Genomic DNA, 27,040 nt, shown 5'->3' with positions numbered 1-27,040 from the left:
GCGGGATCCCCAAGAGCACGAGGGGCGTCCCCATGGGATCCCCACGACCCTAGGGGGTGCCCCATGGGATCCCCGTGACCCGAAGGGGGAACCTGCAGGAACCCCGTTCCCGTGCAGCTCTCTAGATGAGACCCACTGCCCAAAACGGCCCCAGAACTGCCTCTCAGTAGCAAAGAAATTGGTGCTTCCTTCCCAGCCGGGGGGGGGGGGAGAGGGGAGCAGGGAGGTTAGGAAGGAGGAGAATACATGTCAGCAAGGGAGAGAATTCACTTTTGTTAGTATTCATGGGAAAAATAAAATTCTGTATTTTTGTTTTATATTTCATAGACAATATAAGTGTATTATCTGACCCTTCCTCTCTGAGCACAGTACCAAAACACTTATCGCGCTTGGACTACAACTCGCTACGCTCGGACCTTCCGCTTAACCATATCGCTCTCATCCATTCCCTTCACCACTATGTCCAACATTTCTCCCTCTTGCATCCATTTCAATCTGTCCCACTGTTCCCTTTCCACCACAACATTTCTCCCTCATCTTTCTCTTCCCTCTCATCTGTACCTCACTCCCTTCCTGTGACCAAAAATTCTCCTTTCTTCCATTCCCTGTGTACACAGCCATCTTTCCTTCTCAATACCCACGCCCAATTCTCCCTTTCTATTTCCCTCCCCCCACCTCAGCGTCTCTTTCCCTCCCTCCCTCTCTCCCAAGTTCATGCCTTCTGTGTCCAAAAACGCTTTCCCTCCCCCCACCTCAGCGTCTCTTTCCCTCCCTTCCTCTCTCCCAAGTTCATGCCTTCTGTGTTCAAAAATGCACTCCCTCCCCCCTTTTGTGTTCTGCGTTTTTCTCCCATGTTCGTGTCAAGCCCTTATCTGCCAGCAAATTACCTTATCAGCAACTTTCTCATCCAAATGGAGCTCTGAGAGGTAGCTCGAGCTGCGAGACTCGTCTTCTATTTCCTGCCTGCCCTGCAGATGCATACATAGCCGACCGGAAGTCTTCCCCCTTGGTCAGAGCTGATATCATATGGAAGGCTTTGCGTCAGTAGCGTGCAGGGCTTGTTACCCTACATGCTGCATGTAACTGACGCAAAGCGCTGACATCGGGGAAGACTTCCGGTCAGCTATGTGTGCTGTTGCAGGGCAGGTAGGAAAAGAAGACGAACCTCACGGCTCCAGTTGCATCAAACCCCGCGGGATCCCCGAGACCCAAAGGGGGAACCTGCGGGTCCCGCAGGATTCCTGTCATCCCCGTTCCCATGCAGCTCTCTAGTTTCTGTTCAAGGTCCAGTTAGAAGCTCACCTCTTAGAGTGCTTTCGACTCCTAACTCCTCTCACCTTTAGGTTCTGCATCCCCAACCCTATATGTCATGTCTGTCCAAGTTAGATTGTAAGCTCTTCTGAGCAGGGACAGTCTATAAATGTTAAAATGTACAGTGCTGCGCACACCTTTCAGCGCTATATAAGTGATAAGTAGTAGTAGTATTAAATATTAGTGTATTAAATGGTATAATGTTTTGTTTATTAATACAGTTCCAGGAAAAGCGAATGATGGATCAGACTAGAATGTTAAGTTTTATATCCATCGTTTTGTACCAGTGATATTTTCTAATGTTACATAATTAAAATATCAATGTACTGTAACATAACTGAAAGTGTAAAGTACTTCCTGTTCTCCAGTCTTTCCTTACTGGGAAATGTGGCAGAGTGAGTGGCATGGGCTGCTTAGAACCCTATGTTTAAGATTCCCCTATGCTCCATTTCCTCAGACAGGCTCTGGAGACCCGGGATTGGACAGAACTGGCCACACTTATGGACAAGAATTTTGAGTTGAGACGGTATGAATTAAATGGATTTTGGTTTTGTTTTTATATTGTAAGACATTAAAACCTTCTTTTCCTTTTTGGTGATGGTTTTTAAATCACCATGTGCCTGCGGGGGTGGGGTGGCAGGGCCATTAACCACTCTGTATTATATAGATACTTTACCTCGGTCAAAATGGCCAAGAAGAGACTGTCCTTTGGATCTTGGTGAAAATGAGGCAAAGAAGTGGTACTTAGTAGCATAGTAACATACTTTGGTCTGCCCAGCAAGGTGGCTAGAGACATACCTTCGGTTCTGTGCCCAACAAGCAGGTTACCACCTCTCTGCATTTGTTTAGGATTGTACCTGTCTCTCCATGTAGGGTAGATCCCTCTGTCCGTTGTTTTCCTTTGAAGTTTACATATTTGAAAGGTATTAATATATGACCAGATCTTTTCCAGAGAAGGGAAATTGGTAAAACCGCTTAGAATATAGGTGGTATATACATTTTTTAATAAATTGAGGTTGAAGGGTGATAGACTGGAGTAATGTTAGGAAATTTTTTGTCTTTTTTACGGAGAGGGTGGTGGATGCCTGGAATGCCCTCCCAAGGGAGGTGGTGGAGAGGAAAATAGTGACGGAATGAAGATCTCTAATTAGGATATGATTGGGCTAACTTTCACAGTCTGAATCCCGCAAAGGGGACAGTTTGGAAAGGCTGGACTGAGCTTCAACGGCAGCTCCAGTAGTTGGGATCTAAGGACAGTAACGGGTGGCAGGGCCGCCATCAGGGCAGTACTACCAGTCCTGCATTCAGGGGCCCGGAGCTGACAGGGGGCCCGGGCTCCCCCAGGGTCCTAGGCAGTGTTCTAAGGCAGGGGCACCAGTAGCTCGCCAAGGCAAAGTGAGTCGATCACCCAGGACTCACCTTGTCTTGGCGATCTAATCTATCGGGCCGATCAGTCTTCCTCTCCCCGACGTCAATTCTGCAGTCGGAGAGGAAGTTTGGGCCAGCCAATCGCTGCCTGGCTGGGCAGAACTTCCTCTCCGACGGCAGAATTGACGTCGGGGAGAGGAAGACTGATCGGCCCGAAGCAGGGAGAGCATGCGTTGGCGTCAGCTTTGGGGCCTGTTATCCATTGGTGGGTCCTGTTCCCCGATGGCAGCAGCAGTGGCAGTGGCTTGGGGAACAGCAGGGAGAAAGAAAGAAAGGGGGCAGTGAAACAGAAGGAAAGAAGAGAAACAGAAAAAAAGAAAGGGGGCATGAAGAGAGGAAGAAAAAGTTGGGGGAGGGAATGAGGTATGGAGGAGATGAAGCATACAGGCTGAAAGAAGGGAAGAAAGATTGGATGCACAGTCAGAAGAAGAAAGTGCAACCAGAGACTCATGAAATCACCAAAGGTAGGAAAAATGATTTTATTTTAAATTTAGCAAAGTGGAGGCAGTATTACCACAGTTTTCAAAGGAATTTGCCCAAATAACTTAATAGTTAACTGGGTAAATTCCCAGAGATGAAAACTTCCCTTCACTTACTATGCACAGTTCTGAATTTATATCTGCTGTCTATATTTTACAATATGGTCCCCTTTTACTAAACCGCAGTTTTTAGCGCTAAAAACTGCTATTGTGGTTTAATAAAAAGGATGGAAGGTGTATTTGTCTATTTTTGTATGGTTGTTACTGAGGTGACAATGCATAGAGTCATCTGCCTTGACCTCTTTGAAAAAAACCCAGAATAGGAATTATAATTAACATTTTCTCAGCGTATAGTGTGCTTTGTGTTTTTTAATTTTATTGTTGGTAGATCATTTTGACTTGGTCATTTTAAAGTAGCTCACAAGCTCAAAAAGTTTGGGCACCTCTGAGCTAGAGCGTTGAAACTGTGTATTTCTATTTTATCCCCCCTTTTACAAAACTGTGGAGCGTTTTTTAGCGCCAGCCGTGGTGGTAGCAGCTCTGATGCTCAGAATTCTATGAGCGTCAGGGCTGTTACCACTGTGGCTAAAATCCACACTACAGTTTTGTAAAAGAGTGAGGGGTTAGTTTGTGATGACATATTCCATACTAGGCGAAGGTGTGTTCTGTGTGTTCGAAAGACATGGTTTTCTGGTAGGATTGACGGTGTAGGATTGATCGGTGCTGGTCTAGCTTGTTTAGTTTTACAATGGGTGTATTGGTGTACTGCTCACTGCAATATGTAAGATGCTGCCTTTTCCTAGGTACTCATGTGTGACGTGTGGTTTGTTACTATAAATCATGTTTTTCTTACAGATGGGGGGGTGCCAAAAAATGATGGGTCCCGGGTGTTACATATACTACGTACTATAGCTGGAAAAACCCAGATATCTTGAAAACTCAATATATGATAAACACTTTCAAAAAGAGTGTGGTAAAGTCCAATATAATAAAACAGACACTGCATAGACCAGATCACTACAACATGAAGGATAAAGCCTCAGAAAAGGCCCTCCCACCTCACCAAAACGGCTTAAAGAGGCAGTCGAGCGGTCACCTCACTGGCAAAAAACCTTCAATATATGTTCGTGTCTTATGCTGTGCTGTTCATGCACAGCATAAATGTCCACTTATCCTGCTGATCGGTACACCAACGGTGGCCAGTACCGATCAGCAGGATAAGTGGACATTTATTCCTCTATCTTTAATGTTTAGTGGCATGCACAGCATAAGACACTTATATTGAAGGTTTTTTGCCAGTGAGGTAACCGCTCGACTGCCTCTTTAAGCCATTTTGGTGAGGTGGGAGGGCCTTTTCTGAGGCTTTTTCCTTCATGTTGTAGTGATCTGGTCTATACAGTGTCTTGTTTTATTATATTGGACTTTACCACACTCTTTTTGAAAGTGTTTATCATAACATATGCTACGTACGCCACTATATGTAAAGATACCAGAAAGCTGGCGTAGCAAAAACTTTAAGTAAATTGTTATTCTTCTAAGTTTTGAGTATTTAACCCTCCCACAATCTCACGGGCACTCGTTTCAAGTTTATTGAGATTTTGATTTAAACGCAATATCAAATATTTTCAATGCGTATAACAAAAATAAATTTGGGGAAATAAATAAAACCATTTGAACAATAAACATACAAACATATCCATAGATGATTAAAATTACATAAGGAGTACAAGGATAAACATTTGTTTAAAAATGCGTTCTCCGTGCCTGCTCATAAATTTGTTGACTGGAAGGATCCAGCAATGTGGCCAGATGCCATTCAGGACAAAGACAGAGAAAGAATTGTGCAATTTGGATTAATGATGGAAGATGATTTAAAGCAAATGGCACAGTCTGAGTAAAGATCTTGACGGACGTTCTTTTTATCACCCAATGGACGTGAGAAGATTTTAAGGGACTGGCTTAGGTGGAGCATTAGCAGAAAAGTATGTGTGTATTCGGCCCATGGAAGAATGGGGGGGGAAGGGGTGCGTGGGGGGCCCATTAGGATTGCTCAGTAAGGGGCCCAGAAATTTCTGATGGCGGCCCTGACGGGTGGACTTCTAAGGTCTAGAGCTCAGAAGTAACAAAGAAAAAAGGCATTTTAATTTAATCATGAAATTGTAATGCATGTGATTACAGGGCAGACGGGTTGCACCGTTCAGGTCTTTATCTGCTGTCATTTACTATGTTACTATGTTTGAGCCCATTCTTTTGCTAGGGATCCTCTATGTTTATCCCATACCTTTTTTTTAATTCTGCCACTATTTTTGTCCTGACCACCTCCACCGGGAGCACTCCAGGTGTCCTTCCGGAGTGAGGGGTCATTCACATGGGTGGGGCTGCTACTTACAAAATGCTGTAAGTCATGTGTGCCCGTGCCAGCGCTATAGATGGTATAACTGCAAGGTGCATAAATCTAAAGGTGTGCAGATGGCAAGTTAGGCAAATACTCCACAATGGAAGAAGACAGCGATGGGAGAGCATATAAAGCTTTTGGAGTCGGGAGTCAGCTCGTACCTTGGTATTGCTTCCCTGCCCCAAACACACAACGTTTGCTCCACAGGGCTTATTTCCCACTTGAGACTTAAGGTATAAAAGACCAGCAAACACATCTTTTTCAAAGATGGAGTACCGTATTTTCACGCGTATAACGCGCACCCGTGTAAAACGCGCACACGGGTATAGCTCGCGGGAAAACAACATTTATGTAAATAAATTGACATATAGCGCGCGCACGCACGCGTATACCGTGCATGCTGCTTGTCGCCCCGACTCTTCTCTCGCCGCCCTGCCCTTGAAGTCCTGTCCCCGCCCTGAAGTCCTGTCCCCCCCCTGAAGTCCTGTCCCCCCCTTGAAGGCCCACCCCACCCTGAAAGCCTGATGCCCCACCCTGAAGGACCGCTTGCCCCCCCACCCTGAAGGACCGCTCACACCCCCCCCCCCCCGATGTCCGATTCATCCCCTAGCCCCCCCCCCCCCGCACCGTTTGCGGTGGAGAAGCAGCCTACCGTGGGTTCACGATGCCAGTGAGCCCTGCGCTGCTTCCTCTGCCGCGGTCCCACCCCTTCTCTGACGTCGGCGGGGGGGGGGGGGAAACCAGCAATGTAAAAAACAAATTGTAAAACGCGCTCACGCATATAACACGCATGGTTATGCTCGGTTTGTAAAATCGTGTATAGCGTGCGCTATGCGTGAAAATACGGTAGTTACAGAACTAGAGGACATGATATGAAACTGCAAGGAAGTTAATTTAAGCAACATCGGGCCACACTTTTTTTTTTTTCTCTCTGAAAGACTGGAGGATGCTTTCAGTGGAAAAAGTGTGTCCTGATGATGCTTTTATATGATATGTTTTATCTAAGATTAGTTTTTCAGGTCATTTCATTTGTGCCATCTTTGGGCTTGGATCTCTGGGCATTCAAGACCTCTTTTTTTGGTTTATACAAAGCACTTCTTTCCCTTCATTTTCAACCACAAGATCTCAAAATGATTCAAAAGGCCAGAAAGACCAGTGCAGTTGGCACTTGACTATCTGGCCTGTTCTGTTACCCCAGCCCTTCTCAACTGCTTTCTACCACACTGATCCTGTCAACAGGAGGAAACAGCTTGCCGGATATGCCCAGCTAGGGAAGTGCCTGCATTTCTGCTATAAAGCCTAATTTTTACTGGACTTTGGCTTGGCAGACACTCAGGTGGTTTGTATTTTACTCAAATATGACTTGTGTTTTTTATCTTTTATAGATCCATCTTTACAGATGCTTGCCTGGGCCCAGGGAACTTGAAGATGGTAGAAATAGCACGCAAGGTACAATGCTGATGGGGTTATGGTGTTCTGGTGTAATCCTCTATATCGGAGGCAATGTTTGTGTGACACATAGGAAGACCAAGAAGGTTGATTCTTGAGCCTTTAGCATCAATGGCCTGCATGCCATGGTTGGTAACATCAACACTGCACTGAGTGGTTCATTTGCATACCTTTAGATTTGGTATATTATTTAAAGTTGAGCATCTTCCTGCTCTGTCCACTCCAAGGGATTTCAGACTTCAGTCTCTAAAAGCCACAAGTTAGTCTGGTTTTCGGGATGTTCACATTGAATATTGAGGCTTACTGACTTGCAGCTGCTGTAGTTCATACGACGAGCTACTGAAAAGTTCTCAGCCCAACCAAGGAAAGAATGATATGGAGCTATGAAACTTCCAAGTTATTCCACAGTTTCTTGACACTTTCTGTTTCATTTCATATCATTGAAATGAAAACTGTGGAATAACTTGGGAAGTTTCATAGCTCCATATCATTCTTTATCCCAGGACAAGCAGGCAGCATATTCTTTACGCATGGGTGACGTCACCGACGGAGCCCTCGGTACGGACCTTTTTAACTAGAAAGTTCTAGTTGGCCGCACCGCGCGTGCGCCTTCCCGCCCGACGGAGGAGTGCGTGGTCCCCAGTTTCTTCGTTTCCGCGGAGCGAAGAAGACGCGTGTTTTTTCAACGGCCGTTGAAACTAACTTTTCTGCCTTCCCGCTCGCGAAATTTTTCTCTTTTTATTTTCATTTTACCTTCGGGTTACCTTTTCTTTGATTTGTCAAAAAAAAAAATCTTTAATTTCTTCCTTTTTTCGTCTTTGCCCCGGCGGGGCCTGTTGCCATTATACAGGCCTCGGGGTTTGATTTTGCGGAGGCCGTGTTCCCATTCATGCCCCCGCAGCCCGGTTTTAAGAAGTGCCAGCGGTGTGCACGCCCGATCTCCCTCACTGACCCACACAATTGGTGTTTGCAGTGTTTGGGTCCGGAGCATCGGGCGGACTCCTGCACCCGCTGTGCCACTCTTAAAAAGCGGACACTCAAGAATCGCCAAATTCAACAAAACATTTTGTTCGGCACCGGATCAACGATGGACTCCTCGACATCGACAGCGGTACCATCGAAATCGACACCTCCTACTTCGACACCGCCCGACCCGACATCGGCGCCGCTGGCGCCAGGTAAGCCGGCTAAGAAGCCTTCCTCTTCCCTCGAGCGCCCGCTAGCCACAGTGGCGGCACCGACCTTGCCGGCTTCACGCCGACCCCGAAAACGCTCCGCCCCGATTTCGGTGAGTGCCTCGTCATCGGCCTCCTCATCGCCGGGGCGTGGAGCGGCACCTAAGGAACCGAAAATAAAGAAAGCGGTTCCGGTGCCACCCCTGGATGACCGCATTGCGGCCATCCTCCAAACTCAACTCCAGGAACAGCTGCAGCATCAACTCCAGCACCTGTTGCCTACTATCCTGGCACCGCTCCTTTCGGTACCAGACCGGCCCAAGCCCCGTACCGAGCACCCGGTATCCACCCCATCGGTACCGATCAATACCTCCATGCCGATTCTTTCGGCTGAGCAACTTCACGCCCATCCTGTGGTTCATTCCCATACCACTGCGGATCCGCCTCGGGACCGGGCGGGGCTCCATTCTTCCCGGGACCGTGATCGACGCCGGTCTTCCTCTCCCGGTACCGTTTCGGTGCGCTCTGGAAAATCTTTATCTAAGACCCACCATACCGAGCCTTCCACCCCGGTGTCTCGGCATGCGCACCCGGAGGTTCGGGACCCGGACTTATGGGAAGAGTCCCCTCCCGGTACCGAGGAGGATCTCTCCTCATCCGATGAGGACCCCTCAGCACCCGATACCACCTCCAAGCCGGAACAATCCTCCTTCTCAAAGTTCCTCAGGGAGATGTCAGCAGCTTTATCTCTCCCTCTGGAGTCAGACTCCAAAAAATCCCAAGCTTTTCTGGAAGCTCTGGATTTTTAGCAACCACCTAAGGAGTTTCTCAAATTGCCCGTACACGACATCCTACGGGAGACGTTTTACAAAAATTGGGAAAACCCTCTTACTGTACCTGGGGCCCCCCGCAAGTTGGATAACCTCTACCGAGTTATCCCAATTCCGGGGTTCGATAAGTCCCAATTGCCCCATGAGTCTCTTCAAGTTGAATCCACCTTGAAGAAAACTCAGGGCTCCAGTGTCTATGCCTCCACCCCTCCTGGCAGAGAGGGCAAAACCATGGACAAGTTTGGCAAGAGGCTCTATCAGAATGCCATGCTGGCCAACAGGGCGAACAATTATTCCTTCCATTTTTCATTTTACATGAAACACTTGGTTCAACAGCTGTCCGCCCTCCAAAAGTATCTTCCGGAGAGGAAGATTCCACTTTTCCAACAACATATCTCTGGTCTCCTTCAGCTGAGAAAATTTATGGACCGCTCTATCTACGATTCCTTCGAGCTGACCTCCCGTGCCTCTGCCATGGCTGTCGCCATGCGCCGCCTGGCCTGGCTGAGAGTATCAGATTTGGACATTAACCACCAAGATCGTCTGGCCAACGCCCCCTGTCTCGGGGATGAACTTTTTGGAGAGTCCCTGGATTCCACCACCCAGAAACTCTCGGCACATGAAACCAGGTGGGACACCCTGATTAAACCGAAGAAAAAGGCTCCACCTGCCCGACCTTACAGACCTCAATCCTCCTATCAGCGCAGGTTCTCAGCCAGGCCACTCAATCCGCCTTCTCAACAACCTCGGCGGCCCCGTCAACAACAACACCATGCCCAGGCTCGTTCTCAGTCCAATCAACCCAACAAGCCTCTTCAACCTGCAAAGCCTTCTCAGCCCTTTTGACTCTTCTCTCCAGGGCATAGCCAGTCTTCCACCTTCATTGCCTCTTCCACAACCAATCGGAGGCCGTCTCCACATATTCTTCAGCCGTTGGGAGGTCATCACATCGGACCAGTGGGTCCTCAACATCATCCGCCACGGCTACTCTCTCAACTTCCAGACTCTTCCACCGGACAACCCTCCCGTAGAGTCTGCTTTTCACTCCTCCCAAACCCCCCTCCTCCTGAGGGAGGTCCAGTCCCTCCTTCTTCTCAATGCCATCGAAGAAGTGCCCCCGGAACAAAGGGGTCTGGGATTCTACTCCCGCTACTTCCTGGTTCCCAAGAAGACGGGAGACCTCCGTCCCATTCTCGATCTCAGGGACCTCAACAAGTATCTCGTCAAGGAGAACTTCAGAATGCTCTCCCTTGCCACGCTTTACCCTCTTCTTTCTCAACACGACTGGCTATGTTCCCTGGACCTCAAGGAGGCCTACACTCACATCCCAATCAATCCGAATTCACGTCGCTACCTGTGGTTCCAGGTGCAACACCGCCACTATCAGTACAAAGTGCTACCCTTTGGCCTCGCTTTTTCGCCCAGGGTATTCACCAAGTGCCTTATTGTGGTGGCGGCCTTCCTCAGGTCTCACAACCTCCAGGTGTTCCCCTACTTGGACGATTGGTTGGTGAAAGCACCTACGTCTCCACTTGTGCTACAAGCCACTCATCACACCATCTCTCTCCTCCATCTCCTGGGGTTCGAGATCAACTACCCCAAGTCGCATCTGCTTCCCACACAGCGACTTCAATTCATTGGAGCAGTTCTCGACACCACACTAATGAGGGCGTTTCTCCCCTCCGACCGGCAACGGACACTGCTCCACCTCTGTCGTCAGGTACTCCTTCATCAATCCATTCCGGCCCGACAGATGATGGTCCTCCTCGGCCACATGGCCTCCACGGTCCATGTACTTCCTCTGGCGCGACTCCACCTCAGGACACCTCAATGGACGCTAGCCAACCAATGGTCACAGACTACGGATCTGCTTTCTCAACCCATCTCTGTGACATCGTCTCTTCAGCAATCTCTGCAATGGTGGTTGGACTCCTCAAATCTTTCCAGGGGTCTTCTTTTTCATCCGCCCCCTCACTCCTTGACCATCACCACGGATGTCTCCCCCTATGCATGGGGAGCTCACCTGGGAGATCTGCGCACCCAGGGACTTTGGACCCCGCAGGAGCGTCTACATCACATCAATTTCCTGGAACTCAGAGCCATGTTCTATGCCCTCAAGGCCTTCCAGCATCTTCTCTACCCTCAGGTTCTTCTCCTGTGCACAGACAACCAAGTCGCCATGTACTACATAAACAAGCAAGGCGGCACCGGATCGCGCCTCCTTTGTCAGGAGGCTCTCAGCATCTGGACTTGGGCCACGGCCCGCAATCTCTTCCTCAAGGCTGTCTATATCCAGGGCGAACAAAACTCCCTGGCCGACAATCTCAGCCGCATCCTTCAACCTCACGAGTGGACTCTGGACCCTCCAACACTCCGCTCCATCTTTGCTCGCTGGGGCACTCCACAGGTGGACCTCTTTGCAGCACCTCACAACCATCAGCTGCCCCAGTTCTGTTCCAGACTCTTCTCTCCTCATCGTCTGGCCCCAGATGCATTCCTGCTCGACTGGAGAGATCGGTTCCTTTATGCCTTTCCTCCTCTTCCTCTGATGTTGCGGACCTTATCCAAACTCCGCAGGGACAGGACCACCATGATTCTCATCGCTCCTCGGTGGCCTCGCCAACACTGGTTCTCCCTCCTGCTCCAGCTCAGCTCCAGGGAGCCCATTCCTCTTCCTGTGTTTCCTACTCTGCTTACGCAGCAGCATCAGTCTCTACTACATCCCAATCTGTCTTCGCTCCACCTGACAGCTTGGTTTCTCTCGGGCTGACCTCTCCAGAGAATCTGTCTCAGCCTGTCCGTCTCATTTTGGACGCCTCCAGGAAACCGGCCACCCTCCAATGTTACCATCAGAAGTGGACCAGGTTCTCCTCTTGGTGTCTACGGCGTCATCACGATCCCACCTCTTTAGCGGTGGAAACTGTACTGGAATATTTGCTCTCTCTGTCCAATGCTGGCCTCAAATCTACCTCCATCAGAGTCCACCTCAGTGCCATCACTGTGTTTCATGAGCCTATCCTCGGAAAACCTCTCACGGCCCATCCACTGGTTTCCCGGTTCATGAGAGGCCTCTTCAATGTCAAACCGCCTCTGCAGCCTCCTCCTGTCGTCTGGGACCTGAATGTGGTTTTATCAGCCCTCATGAAACCCCCCTTTGAGCCTCTTGCCACAACTTCGCTCAAACTTCTAACTTGGAAGGTGCTTTTCCTCATTGCCATCACCTCTTCCAGGAGGGTTAGTGAGCTACATGCACTGGTCGCCGATCCACCGTTCACTGTTTTTCACCATGACAAGGTGGTTCTGCGTACCCATCCTAAATTCCTCCCCAAGGTGGTCTCGGCTTTTCACCTCAACCAGTCCATTGTGTTGCCTGTCTTTTTCCCTAAACCCCATTCTCATCCTGGGGAACAGGCGTTGCACACGCTGGATTGTAAGCGTGCCCTTGCATACTACCTTGACCGTACCAGGGCTCACCGCTCATCTCCTCAGCTCTTTTTGTCCTTCGACCCTAACCGTCTAGGTCGTCCTGTCTCCAAACGGACGCTTTCCAATTGGCTTGCTGCCTGTATTGCGTTCTGTTATGCTCGGGCCGGTCTCTCACTGGAAGGTGCTGTCACGGCCCACAGGGTCAGAGCTATGGCTGCTTCTGTGGCTTTCCTCCGTTCCACGCCCATCGAGGAAATCTGCAAGGCGGCCACTTGGTCCTCAGTTCACACGTTCACTACTCACTACTGTCTGGATGCCTTCTCCAGACGGGATGGACACTTCGGCCAATCTGTGTTACAAAATTTATTTTCCTAATGGCCAACCATCCCTCCTCCCTCTCTGTTAGCTTGGAGGTCACCCATGCGTAAAGAATATGCTGCCTGCTTGTCCTGGGATAAAGCACAGTTACTTACCGTAACAGGCCTTATCCAGGGACAGCAGGCAGATATTCTTACGTCCCACCCTCCTCCCCGGGTTGGCTTCTTAGCTGGCTTATCCTAACTGGGGACCACGCACTCCTCCGTCGGGCAGGAAGGCACTCGCGCACGCGCGGTGCGGCCAACTAGAACTTTCTAGTTAAAAAGGTCCGTACCGAGGGCTCCGTCGGTGACGTCACCCATGCATAAAGAATATCTGCCTGCTGTCCCTGGATAACACCTGTTACGGTAAGTAACTGTGCTTTCCTTGGTTAGGCCGAGAACCTTTCAGCAGCCCCTCGTAGTTTGTTTGCATACCTTGAGGAACCCTGCAAATAGGTAATTAACTCATGTGGCATGGTGTTTTAGAAAGGATGTTCAAATCAGAATGTAGCTGTCCAAGTTAAGAATATAAGAACTGCCATCTCCGGATCAGACCTTCGGTCCATCAAGTCCGGCGATCCGCACACGCGGAGGCCCAGCCAGGTGTACACCTGGCGTAATTTTAGTCACCCATATCCCTCAATGCCTCTCGTAAGGAGATGTGCATCTAGTTTGCTTTTAAATCCTAGAATGATGGATTCCGCAATAACTTCCTCTGGGAGAGCATTCCAGGTGTCCACCACTCTTCTTACTGATATTTGTCCTGGACTTGTCCCCCCTTAGCTTCAGTCCACATCCTCTTGTCCGTGTCACATTGGACATTGTAAATAATTTTTTTTCCTCCTCTATTTTGTCGATTCCTTTCAGTATTTTGAAAGTTTTGATCATATCCCCTCGTAGTCTCCTTTTCTCAAGGGAGAACAATCCCAGTCTCTTAAGTCGTTCCTTGTATTCCAAGTTTTCCATACCTTTTATTAGCTTCGTTGCTCGTCTCTGCAAGTTGGGAGATTCTGATGTTCTATTTGTAGCTTAGACCAGGATCTGCTGAAGTAAAGCCTGTTTTTAAAATACATGGAGAAATGGATGTTCTTGTGCTGGTGATATGTACTAAGATCAGCCATTTTAGAAAAGTAGATGTCTCCAAAATCAATGGGGCAATACATAAGAACATAAGAAGTTGCCCCCACTGAGTCAGACCAGAGGTCCATCTTGCTCAGCGGTCCACTCTCGCGGCGGCCCATCAGGCCTAGTGCCTGAACAGTGGTCCCTGATTAATTTTGTAACTTACCTCTAATCCCATCCCTATAATCTACCTTTACTCTATCTTTACCCCTCAATCCCTTTGTCTTCCAAGTACCTATCCAAAGCTTCTTTGAACCCCTATAGCGTGCTCCTGTTTATCACATCCTCTGGTAGCGCGTTCCATGTATCCACCACCCTCTGTGTGAAAAAGAACTTCCTGGCGTTTGTTCTAAACCTCTCCCCTTTCAATTTCTCTGAGTGCCCCCTTGTACTTATTGATCCCCTTAATTTGAAAAATCTGTCCCTGTCTATTTTTTCTATGCCCTTCATGATCTTGAAGGTTTCTATCATGTCTCCTCTAAGTCTCCGCATTTCCAGGGAGAAAAGCCCTAGCTTTTTCAGTCTGTCAGTATATGAGAGGTCCTCCATGTCCTTCTTGAGGTACGGCAACCAGAACTGAGCACAGTACTCCAGGTGCGGGCGCACCATAGCACGATACAGTGGCAGGATGACTTCCTTTGTCCTGGTCGTGATACCCTTCTTAATGATACCCAACATTCTGTTTGCTTTCCTTGAGGCCGTGGCACACTGCGCCAACGCCTTCAATGTTGTGTCTACCATCACTCCCAGGTCTCTTTCAAGGTCGCTCACCCCTAGCGCTGATCCCCCCATTTTGTAAGTGAACATCGGGTTTTTTTTCCCTATATGCATGACCTTGCATTTCCCTATGTTGAAACTCATTTGCCACTTTTTGGCCCATTTTTCCAGTGTTGTCAGATCTTTTTGGAGATCTTCGCAGTCCTCCATGTTATTGACCTTGCGATATAGTTTGGTGTCATCCGCAAATTTAATAACCTCACATTTTGTTCCTGCTTCCAGGTCGTTAATGAATATATTGAATAGGAGCGGTCCCAGCACCGACCCCTGTGGAACTCCGCTCATGATCCATTGCCAGTCTGAGTAATGTCCCTTTACTCCAACCCTCTGTTTCCTGTCCGCCAGCCAGTTTTTGATCCATCGGTGGACCTCCCCTTGCACCCCATGGTTCCATAGCTTCCTTAGTAGTCTTTCATGTGGCACCTTGTCGAAGGCTTTTTGGAAGTCAAGGTAAATGATATCTATGGATTCCCCTTTATCCACCTGGCTGGTTACCCCCCTAAAAGAAGTATAAGTAGTTTGTGAGGCATGACCTGCCCTTGCAGAAGCCATGCTGGCTCGACTTTAGCTGCCCATAGTTGTCGATGTGTTCCCAGATGCTGTCTTTAATCAGTGCTTACATCATCTTTCCCGGGACCGAGGTCAAGCTCACCGGCCTGTAGTTTCCTGGGTCTCCCCTTGAGCCTTTCTAGAAGATGGGCGTGACATTTGCTATTTTCCAGTCTTCCAGAATCTCTCCAGTTTTTAGGGATAGGTTGCATAAATGTCTCTTTAGTGACATAAATGTCTCTTTAGTGGCATAAGATCGTCTGTGTTATGAAATGGCAGCATAGATGTATCCTTTTCTCTGAAGATGTCACAGAACCTAGTATCTCTCGCCGTTTTTTGCTTTTGGGTTGAGGGGGTGGGCACCAATGGCCTTCCCAATCCCTTCAATGCAGTACTGCTTTATAGAAGCACTTCTGTGAAACCTGAACATCCTGGGTAGCAGGTTTAACTCCCCACATCCAGTTGGGGCTTTTTTGTTGTTTTTTTAATATATTTTAAATGTTTTTATTAAAGTTTTAGAAGATACAAAACAATGCACAAAGGGATATCAGGACGAGTGAAAATCCACATGAAAGTAACAATACCACAACCATCGAAACAGAACATATCAAATATTCACCCCCAGAGTACCAACAGTGCCCCGATATCCAAGTTCAAACAGCCAACAGTCCACCCAACAGCCCACATAACCATACCATTCCTACGAGTAGCCCCCTGTTGTTTCTTCAGGAAGCCACCCGACCCTCTCAACCACCCCCCGCCCCCAGGTAAACTCAAAACCCGAGTCCACTTTATCCATAAGCAAAGACCATAAGAACATAAGAATTGTTGCTGCTGGGTCAGATCAGTGGTCCAGCAGTCCGCTCACGCGGCGGCCCTATGGTCAAAGACCAGCACCCTAACTGAGACTAGCCCTACCTGCATACGTTCCGGTTCAGCAGGAACTTGTCTAACTTTGTCTTGAATCCCTGGAGGGTGTTTTCCCCATGACAGATTCCGGAAGAGCGTTCCAGTTTTCTGCCACTCTCTGGGTGAAGAAGAACTTCCTTATATTCATACGGAACCTATACCGAGTTCGAGAAGCATAATAGCTACGACTCTTTGCAATTGAAAGTTCCATGGCACTCAGTCTGAATCTTCAGCTTCCAGTCCAGGAAGGAAGGTGGTGCAGCCCGTTGCTAATGACTAGAAATCAGGCATTTAGCTGCTGCCAGTCCCCAGTGAAGGAGCTTAGTCTGCCAAGTGTGCAGACACATTATAAAGACCCAATAAACACCACTCCCCCCACCCCTTTGGAGTAAAAATTAGAAGAATTTGCAACAGCTGAGTCAAACCCCCCACCACCTTTTTCCAAAAGGGTTTTAAAATAATACACTCCCACCAGATATGCAAAAATATACCAGTCTCACATCCAAGGGTTTTTTTTTTTTTGTTTGTTTGTTTTTTAAATATGCATAGGCATTCCCTTCTGAAATGGATAAACATTTTATTTTTTGGGTCCATCCTAAACCTGCACAAAACATGTCCAGACCATAAAAAATATTTGGATAAGTTCCTGGAGGAAAAGTCCATCGTGTGTTATTGAGACAGACATGGGGGAAGCCATTGCTTGCCTGGGATTGGTATCATGGAATGTTGCTGCTATTTGTTTTTTAGCTACTTGTGACCTGGATTGGCCACTATGGAAACAGGATACTGGACTAGATGGACCATTGCTCTGATGCAGTATGGCTGCTATTATGTTATGTTAGATGTTTGTGCTTGATAGACATCCAAGTACAGGTTTATGGGTGTCTAAAATAGAACTTCAGGCTTTGGGATTTATATTATACTAGAAACACAATTTTCTCTGTCGCGCCGTCTCTCTGGAATGCAATGCCATCGAACTTTCGCTCAGAAAATTCCCTAAACAAGTTTAAAACACACCTTAAGACATTTCTCTTTAAAGATGCTTATCAAAATTCATAAGAACATAAGCATTGCCTCTGCCGGGTCAGACCAGGGGTCCATCGTGCCCGGCAGTCCGCTCCCGCGGCGGCCCCCCAGGTCCATGACCTGAAAGTGTTCCCTACCTAACCTAAAATATCCATACCCTATTCGCTCAATGTCATAAGAACATAACATAACATAACATAAGAACATAAGAACATAAGAAGCGCCATCTCCGGATCAGACCTTCGGTCCATCAAGTCCGGCGATCCGCACACGCGGAGGCCCTGCTAGGTATTCACCTGGCTTATTTTATAGCCAACCATATCTTTATATGCCTATCTCAAGGAGATATGCATCTAGTTTGCTTTTGAAACCTAGGACTGTCGATTCCGCAATAATCTCCCCTGGGAGAGTATTCCAGATGTCAACCACTCTCTGTGTGAAGCAGAACTTCCTGACATTAGTCCTGAACTTGCCCCCCCTTAGCTTCATTTCATGTCCTCTTGTCCGTGTCAAATTGGACATTGTAAATAATCTTCTCTGCTCTATTTTGTCAATTCCTTTCAGTATTTTGAAGGTCTCGATCATATCCCCACGCAGTCTCCTTTTCTCAAGGGAGAACAATCCCAGTGTTTTAAGTCGATCCTCATATTCCAGTTTCTCCATACCCTTCACTAGTTTAGTTGCTCGTCTCTGCACCCTCTCCAGCAGTTTTATATCCTTCTTTAGGTAGGGAGACCAATGTTGGACGCAGTATTCCAAGTGGGGTCTGACCATTGCCCTATAAAGCGGCATTATAACTTTCTCCGATCTACTCGAGATTCCTTTCTTTATCATGCCCAACATTCTATTTGCCTTATTTGCCGCTGCCACGCATTGTGCCGACGGCTTCAGGGTCCTATCTATCAGTACACCCAGATCTCTTTCTTGTTCACTTTTCCCCAGAGTTGCACCTGACATTCTGTACTCGTATTCCTTATTTTTACTGCCTAAATGCATTACCTTGCATTTCTCCACGTTGAACTTCATCTGCCATTTCTCCGCCCATTTTTGTAACCGACACAAATCGCTCTGGAGTTCCTCACTGTCCTCCTGCGATCTGATTGCCCGGCAGAGTTTTGTGTCGTCTGCAAACTTGATGATCTCACTGGATGTTCCGTTTTCCAGGTCATTGATATAAATATTAAAAAGGATCGGCCCAAGTACCGAGCCCTGGGGCACACCACTAGTCACTCTCTCCCAGTCGGAGAACTTCCCATTTATGCCCACTCTCTGCTTTCGGTTTTCCAGCCATTTGCCTATCCATCTTTGTATATCTCCCTCTATGCCATGGCTTTGTAGCTTCCTGAGAAGTCTTTCGTGTGGAACTTTGTCAAATGCTTTCTGGAAGTCCAAGTATATTATGTCCACCGGCTTTCCACTATCAATTTGCTCGTTCACGGTCTCAAAGAATTGGAGTAAATTCGTCAGACACGATTTCCCTTTCCTGAATCCATGTTGACTGGGTTTCATCAAGTCGTGTGTGTCCAAGTGCTGAACTATGCTATCCTTGATCAGTGATTCAATCATCTTGCCGGGGACAGACGTAAGACTCACAGGTCTATAGTTGCCCGGTTCTCCTCTCGATCCTTTTTTGAAAATTGGCGTGACGTTCGCTTTCCTCCAGTCGTCTGGTATCTGACCAGTTCTGATTGACAGGTTTGCAAGTTTTTGCAATAACTCTCCAATTTCAATCTTCAATTCCTTCAAGACTCTCGGGTGAATTTCATCCGGTCCAGGTGATTTGTCACTTTTAAGTTTGTCGATCTGATAGTATATCTGGGCTAAGTCCACTTCAACTGTGGTGAGGCTGTCTTCTATTTCTCCTGCAAACACTTTCTCCGCTTCAGGTATTGTTGAGGTGTCCTCCTTCGTAAAAACGGACGCAAAGAAGGAATTTAGTTTGTCTGCGATTTGTTTATCTTCCTTGATGTACCCTTTTCTTCCCTTGTCGTCCAGGGGTCCCACTGCCTCTTTTGCAGGTTTTTTCCCTTTCACGTATCTAAAGAAGGGCTTGAAGTTTTTGGCCTCCCGGGCTATTTTTTCCTCATAGTCCTGTTTTGCTTCCCTCACCGCCTTGTGACATTTCTTCTGTTCATCTTTATGTTTGTTCCAGGCTTCGGTTGTCTTCGTGCATTTCCATTTTTTGAAAGAGTCCTTCTTTACCTTTATGGCTTCCTTCACCTGTATGGTAAGCCATGCCGGTTCTCTTTTGCCTTTAGTTCTCCGATCTTTGGAAATCCTCGGAATGTAGAGATCTTGTGCTTCTGCAATAGTATTTTTCAATAGGCACCATGCCTGATCTACTGTTTCAAGTTTGTCCACCATCTTCTCGAGTCGTTTTGTTACCATGGCTCTCATGCAATCGTATTTACCCTTTTTAAAGTTTAAGGTGGTGGTTAAGGTTTTGACATGTTTCCCTTTCCCGATGTCAAGTTTAAAGTTGATTACATTGTGATCACTCGTTCCCAGTGGAACCATGACTTCTACTTCTGTTATCGGTCCAGTGAGACCATTTAGGACCAAGTCCAAGGTGGCGTCGCCTCTTGTCGGCTCTTTTACCATTTGCTCCAGGAAGCAATCCCCTAGCACCTCCAGGAACTTGGCCTCCTTGCCGCAGTTGGAGGCTCCTAGTTTCCAGTCTATTCCTGGGAAATTGAAGTCTCCCAATATAACTACATTGCCTGTCTTGCATACTTGTTTGATTTCCTCCATCATTTCTGAGTCAGTGACTTCCGCCTGTCCTGGGGGACGATAGTAAAGGCCAATTTTTATATCTGCGCCATTGCGACCAGGAATTTTGATCCAGAGGGACTCCAGCTTCTCTTTCCTGTCTGTTGTACTCATTCCAACAGAATCTATTTCTTCCTTAACATATAGGGCAATACCTCCACCTTTCTGCCCTTCTCGATCTCTTCTATATAGTTTGTATCCCTGTAGTACTGTGTCCCATTTGTTTTCTTCATTCCACCATGTTTCTGTTATGCCAATGATATCCATGTTCTCATGTCTTGCTATCGTCTCTAGTTCTCCCATTTTGTTTCCTAGACTTCTAGCATTTGTATACATACATCTAAGTTCCCTTCGTGTTACCTTTTTGGACCTTCTACTCTTGGCTGTCCTTACAGTTTCATTTACGGTATCCTTTACTGCTCCTGTGTTATCTCCCATGTTTGCTGTGTGGTCATCCCCTCCTGTGTCTGAGTTGTCCTTTCCTGCTTGTTCTCCTTTGTTGGCTGTGAGGTCGACCTCTCTTGTGTATGAGTAGTGGTCCTTTGTTCCTACGTCGGGGCATCCTGTTGTCCGTGCCATCGACCGGTTGTCGACTGTCGGCTTTCCCCTGTCCTTCAGTTTAAAGCCTTCTCTATTGCTTTCTTCATGTTGCCTGCCAAAACTCTTGCTCCTTCCTTGTTGAGGTGTAGTCCATCCCTTCTGTAGTACTTGCTTTTTCCCCAGAACGCCGTCCAGTTGCGCACGAAGTCGAAGCCTTCGTCTTCGCACCATCGTCTCATCCAGGCGTTGATCACTTGCAATTCCCCTTGTCTCTTTCCATCTGCTCTTGGTACAGGGAGGATTTCAGAGAAGGCCACCTTCACCTCCCTGATCTTCAATTGTCTTCCGAGTGAGCGGAGCTGGCCCTTCATCTCTTCCCTGTCATACTTCCGCCCGCTCACATCATAAGCATTGCCTCTGCTGGGTCAGACCAGGGGTCCATCGTGCCCGGCAGTCCGCTCCCGCGGCGGCCCCCCAGGTCCATGACCTGGAAGTGTTCCCTACCTAACCTAAAATATCCATACCCCATTCGCTCAATGTCCTGTAAGGTAACTCTATCTGTACCCTGTAATCCCCTTCGCTTCCAGGAAGTCATCCAGTCCCTTTTTGAACCCCAGAATTGTACTCTGTCTTATCACCTCTCCGGGAAGCGCGTTCCAGGTGTCCACCACCCTCTGAGTGAAGAAGAACCTCCTTGCATTCGTTATGAATCTGTCTCCTCTCAGTTTTTCTGAATGACCTCTTGTTTTAGTTGCCCCTGCTAGTCTAAAGAATCTGTCCCTCTCCACCTTCTCTATGCCTTTCATGATTTTATAAGTTTCTATCATATCCCCTCTCAGTCTCCGCTTCTCCAGGGTAAAGAGCCCCAGCCTGTCCAACCGTTCGGCATATGAAAGGTTCTCCATACCCTTTATCATCCTCGTTGCCCTCCTCTGGACCCTCTCGAGTATTGCCATGTCCTTCTTGAGGTATGGCGACCAGTATTGGACGCAGTATTCCAGATGTGGGCGCACCATTGCTCGATACAGTGGCAGGATAACTTCCTTCGTTCTGGTAGTGATACCTTTCTTGATAATGCCCAACATTCTGTTCGCTTTTTTTGAGGCCGCTGCACATTGTGCCGCCGGCTTCATTGTGTTATCTACCAATACCCCCAGATCTTTTTCTTGGCTGCCTTTCCCGAGTACCCTCCCTCCCATCGTGTAGCTGTACATGGAGTTTCCTTTCCCTATGTGCAAGACCTTACATTTCTCCACATTGAAGCTCATCTGCCATTTTTTTGCCCACTCACTCAGTTTGTTCAGCTCGCTCTGCAGTTCTTTGCATTCCTCAACAGTTCTGACCCTGCTGGAGAGTTTTGTGTCATCCGCGAACTTGATAACTTCGCACTTTGTCCCCATTTCTAGATCATTAATAAATATATTGAACAGCAGCGGTCCCAGCACTGACCCTTGCGGAACACCACTTGTGACCCCTATCCAGTCAGAGTAGTGCCCCTTTACTCCTACCCTCTGTTTCCTGTCCGCCAGCCAATTTTTGATCCATCTGTGCACGTCCCTTTCCACCCCGTGGTTCCACAGTTTCTTCAGTAAGCGTTCATGGGGCACCTTGTCGAAGGCTTTTTGGAAATCTAGATATATAATGTCTACTGGGTCACCTTGGTCCAATTGCTTATTTATCCCCTCAAAGAACTGCAGTAGATTTGTCTGGCATGATCGGCCTTTACAGAAACCATGCTGGCTCGATCTCATCAGATTATTTTTTTCTATATGCTCATTGATACCTTCCCTGATCAGTGATTCGGCCATCTTCCCCGGAAGATGTCCTGTAAGGTAAACCTCTATCTGTACCCTGTTATCCCCTTCGCTTCCAGGAAGTCATCCAGTCCCTTTTTGAACCCCAGAATTGTACTGAGCTCCCAAATAAAAACGCTTTCAGGAAGCGATACCCCATTTTTTTCCTTTTGTTTTATCCTTCCCTTCCTTTTATTTTCATTTATACAATGTAATTTAAAAAACTTTCCCTTCCCCTTTCTTTTGTCCCATACCCATTGTAATCAAGTCTTTGTTTTGATCTCAATCCCCCCTATTTTTCTTTAGACTTTTTTATACATAATTTTAATATTTTAAATTTTTTACTTTTTATTATTGTAAACCCACCAGATACTTGTGATGATCGGTATATCAAAACATTAATAAACTTGAATAAACTGCTGCTATACCTGGGACTGTAGAAAAGCTGAGGATGAAAGCAGAATGACTAAATGAGATGTGGCTGAGGAGGGCTTTTTATTTTTATATTTTTGTGGATGAGTTTTAATCAGCATCCTCATTATGCTTCAGTAAGCCATACTCTCACAATGAATGCCCAAATGTTGGCCCAGGTTCTTTCTATTGCAAGGTCATAAGAACATAAGACTTGGAGGGGGGAGGTAAAAATTGTAAAAATGGATTCAACATGGGGAGGGTATTGCTTGCTTCCTGGTGTTTCTTTTCTATTGATGTTTGGCTATTCTTTTTTTCTGTAATTACACTGCACAACAAAGTTTTTGCTTCCTGAACACTGCTGGGTGTTTCTTATAGAATTTTGGGTGCTGATCATGAATATTACATCAAAAATTACCCATCACGTACCATTTCAGAGAAATCTTCAATTTTGTCGTGATTTTTTCTTATATTTGGATGCAAACAATTTTTTCTCCCATAAGTGTCTTATCAACAACGGTTTGTGCCGCCTGGGTATGTCCATGCATAAAATCTAGCCAGGTTGGAAGCTGTTTTATGGAAGATGACATCCTGGGCATGTCTGGGCAGGTCTGAACGAGCTTGCGCTGTCTCACCATGCTATAATGGTGGCTTCCATACACCGATCCTGCTCATTTGGTTAATATAGATAGTCCGTGTGTGTATATAGTATCAGTATAGTAAAGTATAGTAGTATAGTAGCTGTAGCAATATAACAGTAAGTAAGCTTGATGCTATAGACGTTTTGGTGTCGGGCAATATGTCTCGTCGGTGTCGTAACAGCCGCGACACATTCTGCTATATCTGTGGGGAATATACACTTACGCCTCAGAGACGTTCGATGACTGCCCTTGTAAAGAAAGCCTATCATCTGTATTTTGGCTGCAAAATAGGTGATCAAGACAAGCAATGGGCGCCTCACATTTGCTGTGCGACATGTGCTGTTAGTCTGAGAGCCTGGCTCAGAGGTACTCGAAAGACGATGCCATTTGCTGTTCCGATGATATGGCGAGAACAGAAAGACCATGTGACGGACTGTTATTTCTGTTTGACTAATGTGTCTGGTTTCTCTGCCAAAAACAAGAAGTCAATTGAATATCCTAATCTGCCTTCAGCAATGAGACCCATGCCACATGATGACAGTCTTCCAGTTCCGAAACCACCAGAGGATTGGACCTTAGACGAACCAGATGAAGAAACTGCAGTGCAGGGTTCTAACAGTGACATTGACCCGGATTTTGAACCATCCTCATCAGGCGATCCACATCTGATAACACAGTCCGAATTGAACGATTTGGTCAGAGATTTGGGTCTGTCAAAAGCAAAAGCTGAGCTGCTAGGTTCGAGACTGCAGGAATGGTGTTTGCTATCACCAGGTACGAAAATTTCTGTGTTTCGAGACCGGCATCATGATATAACCAAATTTTTTGCACAAGTCGACAGTCTCTGTTTCTGTTGTGACATTGAAGGATTGTTCTCGGTCTTTGGTTGTGATCACAACCCGGAAGAGTGGCGTCTTTTCATTGATTCGTCAATGTTAAGCCTGAAAGCTGTTCTGTTGCACAATGGCAACGTTTATCCTTCAGTACCTGTTGGCTATGCAGCACATATGAAAGAAACATATGAGAATATGGAAATGTTACTAAAGTATGTCCAGTATACCAGGTATAACTGGAATATCTGTGGAGACCTCAAAGTCGTTGCTCTGTTACTAGGACTGCAGCTTGGCTATACAAAGTACTGCTGTTTCATCTGCGAATGGGACAGCCGAGACAGAGAGTCGCACTATTCTAGAAAGAACTGGCCACTCCGTAAAAAGTTAGTTCCAGGACAGAAAAATGTAGCACATGAATCGCTTGTTGACCCGACAAAGATATTTTTGCCTCCTCTTCACATTAAACTGGGACTCATGAAGAATTTTGTGAAAGCAATGAACAAGGAAGGGGAAGGTTTTCGTTATTTAAGACAGATGTTCCCAAGAATAACTGATGCCAAGATCAAAGAGGGTATTTTTGTTGGCCCCCAGATCAGACATGTTATGAGTGACAAGCGATTTGAAGATCTGTTAGTTGGGCCGGAAAAAATTGGCTGGAAAGCCTTGAAAGACGTTGTTGACAATTTTCTGGGCAATTACAGAGCCCCAAACTACATTCAGCTGGTAGACAAACTTCTCAAAGCATACAAGAGAATGAAGTGCAATATGTCACTCAAGATTCATTTCCTCCATTCACACTTGGACTTCTTCCCCGCAAATCTCGGTGCTGTGAGTGACGAGCACGGTGAAAGGTTTCATCAAGACATAGCTACGATGGAGAAACGATACCAGGGCAATTGGAATCCGTCAATGCTTGCCGACTATTGTTGGATGCTACAACGTGATGCACCAGACACTGAATATAAAAGAAACTCGGGAGCAAAACACTTTTAATTCTGTTTCATTTAGTCGCTTGTGCGAAACGTAAACTTGACTATATATTTTATTGTCAGTAAACATAAAAATGTCTATTTCTCATAGTTCTTACGTGATGCAGTAAAACCAAAACCATATTTGAGCATACCAAGTTGGTACCTGTCATAATCACCAAAAACTTTTCAGGAATCAAGACTTAACCAAAAAATTGTTGTGCAGTGTTATTATTGTGATTGTACAGCGATACACTGACATTGCTTGTACCGTGTTTCAAGTTGACTTAAATAAAGTTTAAAGAAACCCCAAAACATAAGAATTGCCATACTGGGACAGAACAAAGGTCCATTATCTTGTTTCCATCAGTGGCCAACCCAGGACCCAAATACCTAGCTAGATCCCAAATAGTAAAACAGGTTTTATGCTGATTATCCTAGGAATAAGCAGTGGATTTCCATGTGTGACCCACATCCACATTCTCTCCTTCCACCAAAGAGGCTTACCTTTTATTCTGACCAGGTGCTTTGTTGTTTTCAGCATGGATCTGCAGTGAAACTGCCGGGCAGTGGCGGTGCTGTGATAGGACTGTGCCTCGATCCCAAGAACCTGGTATGGATTTTGTCTGCAGTGCCATGTTAACAGTATCTGTATAACTTATTTCTTTTATGTTCATTTATATATCTGTTTTACATTTCAGGTTGAGCTGAAGAAGGCATACCAAGAAGCTGGCTTCGTCTTTTGCCACGTGGTACCTTACTGCCCTCACAGTCACTGAGTAACAGGACTCCTTTGTGCAAATCTGGTACTGCAACCTTGAAGGGAGAAAGTCATACTACAAAATGTGCTTTTTCACTGATTGATTCTTATGAAATTTGATGGCTTATAGCAGGATCATGAAATGGAAGCGGGAACATTTAGCTGTGTACTTTAGCTACTGAAGGAAGAAGTTTCTGCGATAGTTAAGGCCAGTATTAGAACTGTAATGAAGAACTTTGGGAATATGGTAAGACTCCTGTTCCATAGCAACTTGATCCATCCCAGCTGAACTTATGACCTTAATTAGTCCCACCTGAACAGGAGGGAATCCTAAGTCTGCAGGTGACAAAGGGACCTTGAGAACCCCTAGCTGGTCAGGATGTTAAGCTAGCCACAATGAATATTCATGCAGTATTTGCATACATTTGATGTAGCATGGCAATCGCACAGGCAGTCATGGTTACAGGATAGCCATAATGAGTAAGCAAGAGAAATTTTGCTTATATTGTAGATGCCATATGTACAAAAATATCTCATGCATATTCATTTGAGTATTCTGAGGGGGGGGGGAGTAAGATAAGGAGGTACTTGGTCTAGTAGCTAAGTTTTGCATCTCTTGGTACTCTAAAGTAGTGAGGAGTTTAGTAGGATATTACCACTTCAGCTGTCAGGCACTGGACTTTGTGTTCTGACATTACTAACATTTTCTGAGGTGACACGGACCCGGGGTCATAGCCTGAAACTGAGTAGCAGCAGGTTTAGGACAAATGTTAGGAAGTTCTGTTTCACACAGCGAGTGGTTGGCGCTTGGAATGCTCTCCCGGAGGAGGTTGTGGCGGAGACTACTGTTCCGAGTTTCAAGCGCAAGTTGGATGCACATCTTCTTGAAAACCATATTGAAGGATACGGGAAATCCGGGTCTCCTAAAAGGTGTACTTAAATGGGCCACCGCATGCGCGGATCGCCGGACAGGATGGACCTCGGTCTGAACCGGTGAAGGCATTTCTTATGTTCTTATAATGTCTTCTACTGAAACAAGGTTTAGAGTGTATATAAGGGGAAGAGAAGAAGGACAAAAAATGTTCTTTGA

General features: G+C 46.6%; 1 protein-coding gene across 1 annotated transcript in view; it reads left to right on the top strand.

Moving 5' to 3' along the window:
* LOC117347374 (glucuronokinase 1-like) overlaps positions 1–26,768 on the top strand; it is a 76,105-nt gene extending 49,337 nt beyond the window's left edge. Inside the window, exons 20-23 of the mRNA XM_033918213.1 lie at positions 1,769–1,837; positions 6,999–7,062; positions 25,732–25,803; positions 25,892–26,768. Of these exons, the coding sequence (XP_033774104.1) occupies positions 1,769–1,837; positions 6,999–7,062; positions 25,732–25,803; positions 25,892–25,969 (283 nt within the window). The 3' untranslated portion in view covers positions 25,970–26,768. The remainder of the gene's footprint in view (positions 1–1,768; positions 1,838–6,998; positions 7,063–25,731; positions 25,804–25,891) is intronic.
* Positions 26,769–27,040: the final 272 nt, after the last annotated feature.

The sequence above is a fragment of the Geotrypetes seraphini genome, chromosome 13, assembly GCF_902459505.1.
Source record: "Geotrypetes seraphini chromosome 13, aGeoSer1.1, whole genome shotgun sequence".
Lineage (NCBI taxonomy): Eukaryota > Metazoa > Chordata > Amphibia > Gymnophiona > Dermophiidae > Geotrypetes > Geotrypetes seraphini.
This window is presented reverse-complemented; position numbering and strand designations above follow the sequence as displayed.